Source organism: Neoarius graeffei, chromosome 26 (genome assembly GCF_027579695.1).
Source record: "Neoarius graeffei isolate fNeoGra1 chromosome 26, fNeoGra1.pri, whole genome shotgun sequence".
Lineage (NCBI taxonomy): Eukaryota > Metazoa > Chordata > Actinopteri > Siluriformes > Ariidae > Neoarius > Neoarius graeffei.
Genome location: NC_083594.1, coordinates 1,715,775 through 1,728,274, shown reverse-complemented (window position 1 = coordinate 1,728,274; position 12,500 = coordinate 1,715,775). Strand labels below are relative to the sequence as shown.

General features: G+C 36.9%; 1 protein-coding gene across 4 annotated transcripts in view; it reads right to left on the bottom strand.

The window, feature by feature from the left end:
• The window catches only part of LOC132874540 (retinoic acid receptor gamma-A-like), a 61,134-nt gene that overhangs the window by 10,940 nt on the left and 37,694 nt on the right, over positions 1–12,500 (bottom strand). The window contains exon 1 of one of the 4 annotated variants that reach the window (XM_060910797.1): positions 10,335–10,554. The exons of the other annotated variants lie outside the window; for them this stretch is intronic. Within the exon in view, the coding sequence (XP_060766780.1) occupies positions 10,335–10,473 (139 nt within the window). The 5' untranslated portion in view covers positions 10,474–10,554. Of the gene's footprint in view, positions 1–10,334; positions 10,555–12,500 lie in introns of those variants that run through there. 4 annotated transcript variants of the gene reach the window in all.

The window sequence follows — 12,500 nt, the reverse complement described above, 5'->3', positions numbered from 1 at the left end:
CTCAATTTCACATCAACACTGTAGAAATAAGAAAAATAAAAAAATTATTTGACCTTAAAAATGCTAAAATAATAATAATAATAATAATAATAATAATAATAATAATAAAGTGTAACCTGAGGCTTTTTAACCACATTTCCAGTTTGAAAGTTTAAATTAATGGAGATTAAAGATTCCATTTTAAAGAGAAAAAGAGAACTGAAGAAAGTAAAGAAAAGAAAAAATTAAAGAAGAGACATGAAGAGTTTTACTGATAAACTAAAAATCTTTATATAAAAAGATTTGAGTGAACAAAACAAAGCAACAAACAAACTCTGGAAAAAAATGATTATAAACTCTGGAAAAATGAAGAAAAAAACAGAAAATATAAATACTGAACACAGATAAAAAGTTTTGGGTCAAGTACCGTCGAGTTTGGATCCAGAAGGTGTTTCATAAATTCAGGCTCAAAGATGACATGATCATAATTTATTCATTCCCTTTTTTAAATGTTTTTAATTAAACATTACCTGTTTTTTATTTTTAAATTGTTTTTAGTTTTTATGTGCTAGATGTTGGATATCATAATATTTCTAATACATAGGGCCAAATTACTCCATTCTGATTGGTCAATCAAGGAGGGCTTTTTTCCTTAACACCGGGCCGTATTTCTGAAATGCTATTGGCTAGTTTGTTGCTTGGTTACGGTTACAAAAATTAGCAAATTTTGTCAACAAAATGGCTTTTGTAAAGAAATTCCAATAAAATTTTGCAAACCACTTTCAAAATCCTCGTGTCGTGTCGCCGTGTCATGATGAAAGACGCTTTAGAAACTGATTCAAACGTGCAAGATAGTCTCGCGCCCTGATTGGTTCAGAAAACGTGAATGACAAATGTTGTGAACTTGAATGGCTTCCGAAGTATGAATTTGGTCCTATATATTATAAACAAGTAATCATATGGTTCCTCGTAAAATTAAGGATCAATTTCACTCGTGATTTCAAAGTTTTGAAATTGCCCTCATCGCTTCACGACTTGGGCAATTTTCAAAACTTCAAAATCACTTGTGAAATTAATCCTTAATTTTACTCGGCCTCATACGATTACCTATACTTATTATTATACTGCACACATGTAATTTACTTTTTTAATATATTCATTTAAAAATATTTTTTAAAGTTTTTAGAATTTTTTCACAGAAAAAAAATTAAAATGATTTTTTTCACATTTACATTTTCTAATTTTGCGAGTAGGTTTATTTCTGGATGCTGGTTCTTCCACAAAGAACCCACTGAGGAACCTTCCAGCAGACGACATCATCATCATCATCATCATCATCATCATCATTATTATTATCATCATTATTATTATACATTACATATTACTATACATATTATTATACATTATATATTATTATACATAAACCTGGTGTCTTTAAGGCTTTAACACACACACGGAGGAAGTGAAAGAAACTATTCATCAAAGCTCTGTCTTCACTCTTTCAGGCTACACTACTGTGTGTGTGTGTGTGTGTGTGTGTGTGTGTGTGTGTGTGTGTGTGTGTGTGTGTGTGTGTGTGTGTGTGTTTTCTTCACAGTGCTCTTAATGTTCTGGATTTACAACAATGAGCTCTGCGTGTCAAATTTTAAAGCTTAGAATAAATTTATTCAACAAAATCAAATAAAAAAACACCAATTTGAATATTAAAGCAATAAAAATAAATAAATATTTATAAAAACACACCTGCTACTTATTATGCTAATTAAATTATGCTATGGTACTTATTAATGATATTAAATTTAATTTAAAAAAGTAGAATATCTCCAAAACATAAATATGCATGATTATGCAAATGAGGATACGCCCCCACATCCTCCTGCCGATATGCTAATATCACTAATGTTAGCTAACATGAGCCTGTTAGCAAACTGCTAATGAAGTACATCACCTGGTTCTGGTCCAATATAGAGATTGGACATTTAGTAAAATATATTTATTACAGTCTCAGTGTGAGTAAAAGTGCTTATGTGAATAAAAAGTTGTGTTTTTAGTCGTGTATTTTGGAACAAACATTTTATGGCTCTGTACTTTATACACTGTGTGCACAGTTATTAGGCGAGTGAGAACTCTGACCCTACCATTATTTCTGGGCATATTTTCCAACCCCAAGCTACATACACTTGAATGCTAATTGGATTTAAACATTCTCAGGTGGTATTTATTTGTGTAATGAGGGAGGGTGTGGCCTAAAGTCATTAACACCCTATGTTAAGGTGTGCAAAATTATTAGGCAGCTTCTTTATCTCAGGCAAAATGGGTCAAAAAGAGATTTAACAGACACTGAAACAACAAAAATTGTAAAATGCCTATCAGAGGGATGCAGCACTCTTGAAATAGCTAAGCTATTGAAACGCGACCACAGAACAATCAAGCGTTTTGTTGCAAATATTCAACAGGGTCGCAAAAAACGCGTGTAGAAGAAAAGACACAAATTAACCGCAAAAGCCTTGAGAAGGATGAAACATGAAGCTGCCAGGAATCCGTTATCATCCAGTGCCACCATATTCCAGAACTGTAACCTACCTGGAGTGTCCAGAAGGACAAGGTGTTTGGTGCTCAGAGACATGGTCAAGGTAAGGAAGGCTGAAACACGACCACCACTAAACAAGACTCACAAGTTGAAACATCAAGATTGGGCCAAGAAATATCTGAAGACAGATTTTTCAAAGGCTTTATGGACGGATGAAATGAGAGTGACTCTTGATGGACCAGATGAATGGGTCCGTGGCTGGATAACTAATCAACACACTCCACCACTTCAACTCAGACGCCAGTAAGGTGGAGGAGGTGTACTGGTATGGGCTGCTGTTATTAAGGATGAGATAGTCGGACCATTTTGGGTTGAAGATGGACTTAAAATCAACTCCCTAACCTCCTGCCAGTTTCTAGAAGATATGTTCTCCAAGCAGTGGTATAGGAAGAAGTCTGCATCATTCAAGAAGGCCATGATTTTTATGCAGGACGATGCACCATCACATGCATCTCAGTATTCCACTGCTTGGTGACCCAGCAAAGGCCTTAAAGATGACCGAGTAATGACACGACCCCCTTCCTCACCTGACTTAAACCCTACTGAGAACCTGTGGGCCCTTCTTAAACAGGAGATTTACAGTGAGGGAAGACGATACACTGCTCTGAACAGCATTCAGAAGGCCGCAGTTGCTGCTGCGCAAAAAGTTGATCGTCAACAAATTAAAACGTGAACAGACTCCATGGACGGAAGGCTCATGGCAGGTATTGAAAAGAAGGGTGGCGCTATTGGTGACTGAATACTTCTGAAATGCCAAAAGTGTTTATTTGTTACACTTACTCTAAAAATTAAAATGAAGAAGTAAGATGGGAAAATTTTAGCTTTTCATTTAGTTGCATAATAATTCTGCACACGAAATGTTGCCTAATAATTGCGTACACTAATATATTCCCCTGAGAAAGCCGAAACTCCCTTTTCCTTTGATAAACATTTGGGTTTTCGATTTATTAACAATTTGAATTGGCTCAGAGTGCTGTATTTGTTCAACAATAAAATGAATCCTCAGGAAAACAACTTGCCTAATAATTGTGCACACCGTGTAAAGGAAACCGGATCAGATTTGTGTTGCACTGTCGTCTGATCTCAAGGCTTCAGGATCGTATCCGAGTTCTCCGTCTGGTCTACAGTCTTCATCTCTAAAAAACAACGTTGTGGAAAAAATAGTTCAGTCCATTAAGCTGTTAGTCCATATATAGGCGTGTTCTCTCAGGACGCTCCCTACATGGAGTGAGTTTGCGTCAAATTACAGCGTGAAATCGGACTGATCTGATGAATCCGATGGAGAAGGTCGACCTGAGAGTGTGTTGGACTTTTTACAGCAAATCTAGAGCCAAACCTCAAACTGTGTGTGTGTGTGTGTGTGTGTGTGTGTGTGTGTGTGTGTGTGTGTGTGTGTGTGTGTGTTGTAATTCTCTATACCAAGCTTTATATAACTTGTCAATCAGAAATTATAAAACAAGACCAAAAATAAAAACAATAAAAAATAAACTGAAGTAGAAATAGTGGAAAGCCCCTGCAATTATGATTATTATTATTTTTTTAAAGTAAGTGATTTTTTTAAGTAGGTGCACTGTAAAAGCAAGAAAATAAGAATTTGTCTTTTTTTATTTTTCTGGGAATAATACAAAGTTTAAAACAATTGAACAAAAACAGATTGATATTAAAATGTAATATTTAATATTTACATGTCAAATTTGTTAGGGTTTATTTTTGGAAAAATTTACAATCCAAAGTCTCAAAGCTGTGTGAGAAATAACGAAGTAAATAAAATAATTTTATTTATTTATCTCCCCCCTCCTTTTTTTTTTTTTTTTTACAATCCACCCCCTCCCAAATACACATCCTTCCTGTCTTAAAACAAAACCGGTCATTGTCCAGGAGATGACCCAATAAAACACACACACACACACACACACATGAATCAGGATGCCATCCAATAGCCGCCGCACTAATAAAACAGGTAACACCATCGTGTCCTTTACACGTCTCTGCTACATAAACATGTAACCTTGGCCTTTTGGACAAAATAAACACACACACACACACACACACACACACACACACAGTAGATGATGATGCTAATGTCGTTAACATGTAGCCTACAGGAAGTCACTATTCATGTCACAAAATCCACTCGCGCTTTGTGGCACTGTTTAAGAAAAATTTACTGAAATAAAAACAAAAATCTAACGAACCTTAAATGTCCAGAATCTGAAACTAATTGTTCTGTTTTGTTGTATTTTTTGAATTGTTCATTGGACCGCCGTCTTTCTGCTACAACTCCAAGTTCAGTCTGCAGTGGGTGGAGCCAAATTTGCAAAATATTAAATCTATCTTCATTAGAAAACGTGTTCAGGAAAAAAAATCCAAAACGTCCACCGCCATTAAAACCAAAACCCTGCAGTGTTCGGCTCCGGGATGAAGTTTCATTCGGGTTTATAGATCACAGGAAGTCAGAGTGAGATTTTGGGTCAGATCCACTTCTGTTATGTGTTAGCTACATTAGCATTTAGCATTAACATTTATCATCAACGTAATTTACACTGAAAAAGTGAATTTTGTTTTTCAGAAATACTGCTGTTTAAAGTCAAAAATTCTTCATCTAATTTTGTCATTAACAAAATAGTCTGAAGTGATATCTCCTAATCCTGTGCCTCACACACACACACACACACACACACACACACACACACACACACACACACACACACACACACATATACACTGCTGACTGGTCAGGAAAGATGGAGGGGTTTTTGTCTTTACACACACACTTGTTAAATCTGAATTGCATCTCATTCAACAGCACACACACACACACACACACACACACACACACACACACACACACACACACACACACACACAGTCTCCTTTCTTCTTTACAGTGCCTCATAAACTGACCCCTTTTTATTCCTTTTTCACTTTTTTTCTGGAAGAATCCGAGCCAACATTTGGTCACAGTCTGAACTTCACCCAGAAAAAAACCCCTCAGAGAACAACGCAAAACAAACGAGCATGAAGTTCACCTCTAGCTCCGCCCACATGCCAAACTTCACCCAGAGACAAAAGTTGAGGACAAAAAAAAGTAGAAGAGGAAGAAAGTGTGGAAGTTTTACTTTTGTCCTAATCGTACACCGTTAGCCTCGAGCTATCATTAGCATCCAACTCGACTCTTTAAGACGTAAATGTGGTTCTTCTTTTTCTTTCTTTTTTCTAAATGGAGCCGTAATTATCAACACAACAAAATGTCTTTCTATTAAACAAATCTAATGACACAAATAGCCTTAAACATATCTAATGGCTGCAGCTAAAATCAGGCCGCAATTAGCATCAAACTTTTCCAGTTACAGAAACGCCTTCTCCAGCGCAAAAAAAAAACTTCCCAAATTGTCTCAGCTACAATAAGCATGATGCTATCACCATCAATATAACAAAAAGAATCTTTTTCAATTTGTCTAAAGTCTACAGAAGAAAACAGGCTGTAATTAGCTTTACAATTAGTGTAGAATTAGCAAACTTTACTCTTCACAATTACACTTTTTAAAGCAGAAATTAGCGAAGTTCATGAACTTTTTATTCACAGCTAATATCAGACATGACATTTCTTTTCTCCAGAAGCTTTGCAGAAACAAAAAACATTTAAAATTTGTTTAAAATAATGATCAGGTTAAAGTTTTTTTTTTTAACATTTAAACCCAAATATTCGTATTATTTAAATTGGCTTTTAGCGACATGCCTCATGTGAGTGTATGATTAGCGTTAAACATCTCACACTCACACATTTGCACCAAATTCTATGATTTAGAAGTGACGAGAGTTTAGTTTGGTTTTAGAGGCAGAGTTACCGCGCGGGTTCGATTTGCATCATGCAGTGACAAATTTGTAGAAACGCGAATCTGAACTCGTGATGGAACTAGTGACGCTCATCAAAAATTACAACTAAAGATGTGAAAATCTGTGTGAACTCTGATGTGAATTAATCGTTAATGTAAAAGAAAAATAAGATGCAGATTTAGATTAAAAATAATATCGTAGTGTTTTGGAAATCTTATTACTGTTTTTGATGTTTGTTTTGTTTGTTTATTTAATGTGTGTAGCTACATATAGTTACAATGAATAGCTTTAATATTGTTGTATATTTTTCATTAATCTGTGACCGTACATTTTTTAATAAATGTTTTGATAAATTAATTAAATTTGTCTGTAATATTTGTAAATAAATTCTGTACTCATAACTACAACACTTCCTGATATTTTCCTAAATTATAGCTTTAAAAGCTTCCTAAAGTTTTATAAAACATCTGAACATTTCTACCATGTGACCAAATCAAATATAAAAACTTAAGTGTTAAGTAAAATAATTTAAATAATTTATTATTTATTGTTAAACTGAAACTTTAAGCTTTAAAATATTACTTTTTTTCTAATAATCTAAATCCTGAAAGTAAACTCAGACAAGAAATTCAACTTGACCTCACTGTGTGTGTGTGTGTGTGTGTGTGTGTGTGTGTGTGTGTGTGTGTGTGTGTGTGTGGTTGTGAACATTGGTGCTGTTTACAGCGTTTCCCTCACACACTGCTGTCCAGCTGTAAAACTGTGTAACGGCGCAGAGCCAAATTCCAACAGTGAGCTGTGAAATCTGCACAGATACACATGAGACGCCCGGGAGAACAGACACACACACACACACACACACACACACTGCAATAACACTGAACATGACTCACACAGTAATGAAACATTTTTGAAACCTTTTTTCCCGATTCAGATATTTTGATTTAAATTCCATAAAAAGAATAAAATGTCACGTGACGCTGTGTGAGTTAAAGTGACCTCGAACCTCGAACCTCACCACAACACTTCAAAAAAATAAACAGAATAAATGTAATGAAGAAAGCAGCCTCGTGTTAAACTCAGTGCAGTTGTGACGGTGTTAAAACTTTAATGTGCTGAAGTGAAGCAAGATTCGACTCCGTCTCAGTATCAGCTCCAGAGTTCACTCAGCATTTTCACACAGTTCTCCAAATTAATTTTATTTTAAAAAATCACAATTTTGTGTATTTTTATCATATAAATATCTAATAACCAAGTGTGTGTGTGTGTGTGTGTGTGTGGTGTTGTCCTACACCTTTGTACTGTGTGTGTGTGTGTGTGTGTGTGTTGTTGTTGTTGTTGTCCTACACTTTTGTACTGTGTGTGTGTGTGTGTGTGTGTGTTGTTGTCCTACACTTTTATACTGTGTGTGTGTGTGTGTGTGTGTGTGTGTGTGTGTGTGTTGTTGTCCTACACCTTTGTACCATGTGTGTTGTTGTTGTTGTCCTACACTTTTATACTGTGTGTGTGTGTGTGTGTGTGTGTGTGTGTGTGTGTGTGTGTGTTGTTGTCCTACACCTTTGTACTGTGTATGTTGTGAAAGCAGAAGTAAATAAATGGGAACTAAAATTGAATTTAAGTTATAATTTAGTTTACACTTGATTTTTGTTCAATTATTTATTTATAAAATGTTTATTCATATTAATTTGTTTAACATTAAAAAAATATATATATATAAATAAAAAATTCTGTAAATAACAATATTTAGTAAATGACCATCAGCACGTCGCAGTGTAACTGAGGATCAGATCGAATCTGACGACTCTCTCACTCTGCGGAGAGTTTTTAAATTTTTTTAATTTTTTTTTTAATTTTGGTGTCGAGCAGTTCCTGAAACGAGTTCTCATCACCCAGTGTAATTTGAAACGAGGCCGATGAGTGAGTGGGAAAGCGCCTGATCCTCACCTGCACCATCTCAGTGTTTACGGAGCGAAACCCAACACCGCGTCCTGAAAAGCTTTTCACACCCCGAGGACACTCACACCGCGAGCGCCCAGGAAACATCACTGCTTTTTCATCTACACTCTTCTCTTTCCCCAACAGAAGTCTACGGCTCGGTCCCAAATTCATCTCTACACAGGAAACACACCTAGTGCACTATACAGGACTTAGAGTCAAAAATAAACAACTATAAACTACTGTGAAGAAAATAAATTATTATTTAATGCTGAATTTAGGAAAGAATGTGATCTCCAGCTGACTCAGGGTAGTGACGGATGTCTAGTGCACTTCACCAGTTACACTATGTAGTGCACATACAATATACAATCATGCTCAGGGATTTGTCTGTGGTACACGTAGTGCACTACACACAGAAAGTCTATAAGACATTATTCTGTGCATTGTGTAGTGCACTTATATACAGAGTCATGAGAACCTTTCAGGGTTCCTCAGTTCTCCAGGTGTCCCTCTGGAGAAACCCATAAAACTTTTAGAAGAACCTGTTTTCACATCAGGAATCCAACCAAAGGGTTCAGAGAAGTTTAGAGAAAGTTAAGAACCCTTACTCATCCAACAAACCTTTAAAGAACTATTTAAGGATCCTGAGGAACCTTGAAGAACCTGGAAAGAGGACAGTTCAACTAAATGTTAAAATGCCTGACAGGTTTTCCCATAATAAAAGTCCCAAGGTTCTATGTGGGGCCTTTTTAGAAGCTAAGAAGCACTAATTGTCAAATGAACTCTTGAAGACCCCTTGAAGTGTTCCCTTTGACCAGCTCTGAGAGAACCCTGAAAGATGAGATGTATAAGAAAGTGAGATGTATTAGAAAGTGTCACAAATAGGTTTTAAAAGTTTAGAACCCTGAATTATCCAACAAACCCTTAAAGAACCCTTGAAGAACCCTGGAGAACCTCCACCAGGACAGTTTATCTAAACATTTAAAAGCTTGACAGGTTCCCAGTAACAAAATGTTTCTCATGAGTTACAAAGTTCTCTGTAGAGCCCATTGTTGGAAGTTAAGAACCCTTATTTGACAAATGAACCATTAAAGAACCATAAAATAACCTGAGAAGTCTTCTTCAGTTGTCTCTTAAAGATATGTTGAAAAAAAACAAAAGAGTTCTTCTTGATGAGAAAAGGTTCCCTTTAAGAAGATAAGAACCCTTGAAGAACTTTTTTGTGTCGATCAAATACCAAGGAGAAAATAATGCACAATAAGTTTAGAGTTCGTTCCACACACACTTACAGTAGTAGTGCACACACTCGTACAACAAAACAGTTCTCTACGGGTCTGTTATGGTTGCTATAGTAACAGCTCATCACGGGGACTTGCACAGTGAACGCTCCATTGATAATAAACACTACAAATGGTTAAAAAGTTTTCTTCAAGGAAGGAGTAATATGTGTGTGTGTGTGTGTGTGTGTGTGTGTGTGTGTGTGTGTGTGTGTGTGTGTGGTTTCTGGAAGGAGTCTCCAGTGTGAGCGCTGTGTGACAGTCAGAGGTGAAGCTGGAGCTTTACGTTCTCTGACGTCTTTAGCACGGAGGAGTTTACACTTCTCTACAGTTTCTCAGGAACATGAAGGAACAAGCTGTGATTGTTTTTTTCTGATTAACTTTCAGAGACGCTGGAGAGGGAACGCGTGTTTATTGCTGCTATAACGTCAGTGAGAACAGGAACTAACTCTGCAACATGAAACGTAACTATTAACAGATAAAAAGTATGTCATCGTTCTATAATAATATTATAAAAATTGTAATCGTTATGGAGTTGAACACTCGTGCACATGCTCCAGCTTCAGGATGGTGACTCCACAGTAACATCTAATTCAATGCTAGTGATATAAAATTTGTGTTTTATTCTAAAAATTAAACACAATTATAAACACGTGCAGGTGTGAGATGTGATAAAAAAGTCAGACATGAGCTCAAGAACTCGTAACACTTACACTGCAGGCTGGAGCTGTAGGAGAACGGTTCTAGACCGGAGAAGAAGGAGCTCGTCTTCCTCAACATGCAGGAACTCTGAGAGGACATGTCGAAGTGAGGCCTTGAGCCAACGCCTAACGTCTCCACGCAGTCGAACATGACGTTATTTCTGACTGAACGTCCGTATAGCGTCCTAAATTCAGCCACAAATTACTCAAAAGGTTCTACGTGAGAACCCTGCTCTCGATAAACAAGAACAGAAGTTGGTAGAACCTTCAGTGCGTTTTGTGGAATTCTGCTTCAGAAGAGAAGAATCTGCTGTCAATCAAATGTGAGATAAAATCATCCAATCAGTTCTGTTTCTCATCCAATAAGACTGCAAGTCTTCTTCTTCTTGTACACTTTCAGACCAACTATGGAAAGATGAAAAATGAAATGTCGTCTTCTACCAATTCAAAGTAATGGCACCCCAAACACACTCTCAGAGAAGATCTGAAGTCTGATGTCCAATCAGTTCAGTTGCTCATTAAACACTACAACAAGTTCAAGGTGACGCATCTACACAACTTCAGGCTCCTCCTCCTCCTTTTCTTCTACTTCTTCAAACAAAAAAACTACTCTTTGTGTCAAAGGATTAAACAAAATTTCAGTTCAGTCTCACTGTTCTTCTTGAAAGTAACGTTCTAATCTCACCCTTTGATTTTTTTTAAACAATAAAATGCCAAACAGGAACAAGATGTTCGTGTGACATGAGCAGCAGTGGAGGAAACTTCTACTAAAGTTCAAACTCCTTCTGGAGTCACTGCTGTCACTCGTACGATCACCAAAACAAGACCTCAGCGAGTCAAAGTTCTCCTGAACTTCAGTCTTCTCTTCCTCCTCCTCCTTCTTCTTCTTCTTCTCTCTCTCTCTCTCTCTGATACAACTTTAAAATGAAAACAAAGCCTCAAGATTGAGTTACTGCTCCCAAAATCACACTCAGAGAGAGAGAGAGAGAGAGAGAGAGAGAGAGAGGCTCTGGTCTACTGTCACTTCTCCAGGTCTTGGACCTTCAGTCAGCTTTGTAGCTCTCTGACAAACTGACCATTGTCTCTCCTCCTCCTCCTCTTTTGTTCTTTTTCTCTTCCTCAGGAACTGGATTAACACAACTCCAAAAAGAGCACGACCAGCCATAAAGCTTTACAGCAGTCTCTGAGTGGGAGGAAAGTGCTGGACAGACTGAGACAAGACATCTGACCCCGCCCACTTTACAGACAGACAGAGAGAGAGAGAGAGAGAGAGACAGAGAGAGGGCGGGAGCTCATCTGGTTGGACAAAAACTTTTTATCTCTTTTGTTTTTCCTGGATTTTAAAAATGTAAACATACAATCTGTCTCTCGTTCTCTTTTTCTCTCTCTTTCTATTTTCCTCTCTCTCTCTCTGATGATGATTATTACTGTTATTATTGTTCTTCAGCTGCAGTTAACACTCACAAAACTAATCGTATAAATAAACACTTTCCTTGCACTTTATTATAATTCACAGTTTCACTCTTAATGAAATCAGCACTAAAACGATGACGTACATAAAAATGCACAAAAAGTAAACACCAGCTCAGACTCAGACGTCACGTTCTGCACAAAACCGTGAGCCAGAAGGGGGCGCAATTACAAATGAATGAATGAATGAATATATCTGGATTATTCTGTGGAGTTGAATCTGTTTGTGTTTATTACGTTTACAGCATTTAGCAGACGCTCTGATCCACAGAGATGTCGAGGAAATACACAAACACGTCCTTGCGTCCTCATGTCCTCACGCACTCACGCCAGGTCACTCGGTCAGGGATGAACAGAACCTTCCCCAGCCGATTTATTTTATTGGCTTTAATTAAAGAATATATAAAATGAAGAAAGCAAGCATGCACGTGTACGCGCACACACACGCGGATCAAGAGGACGAGCTGATCTGACTGCACAGAGCCATAAACTGTAAACAAACACCACAGCTGATGGAGGATTCAGCACTCACTTATTATTATTATTATTATTATTATTATTATTATTATTATATCTCTTGCTATAGAAGTGAATCAAAATATCTTCCACTTCTGTTTTTCAGTCTTTACCCTGATCACTCATTTCAGCTCCAACTGCTTGTGCACTTTACCTTTTATGGAGTTTTGTGGGCGGCGCTACATGCAAATG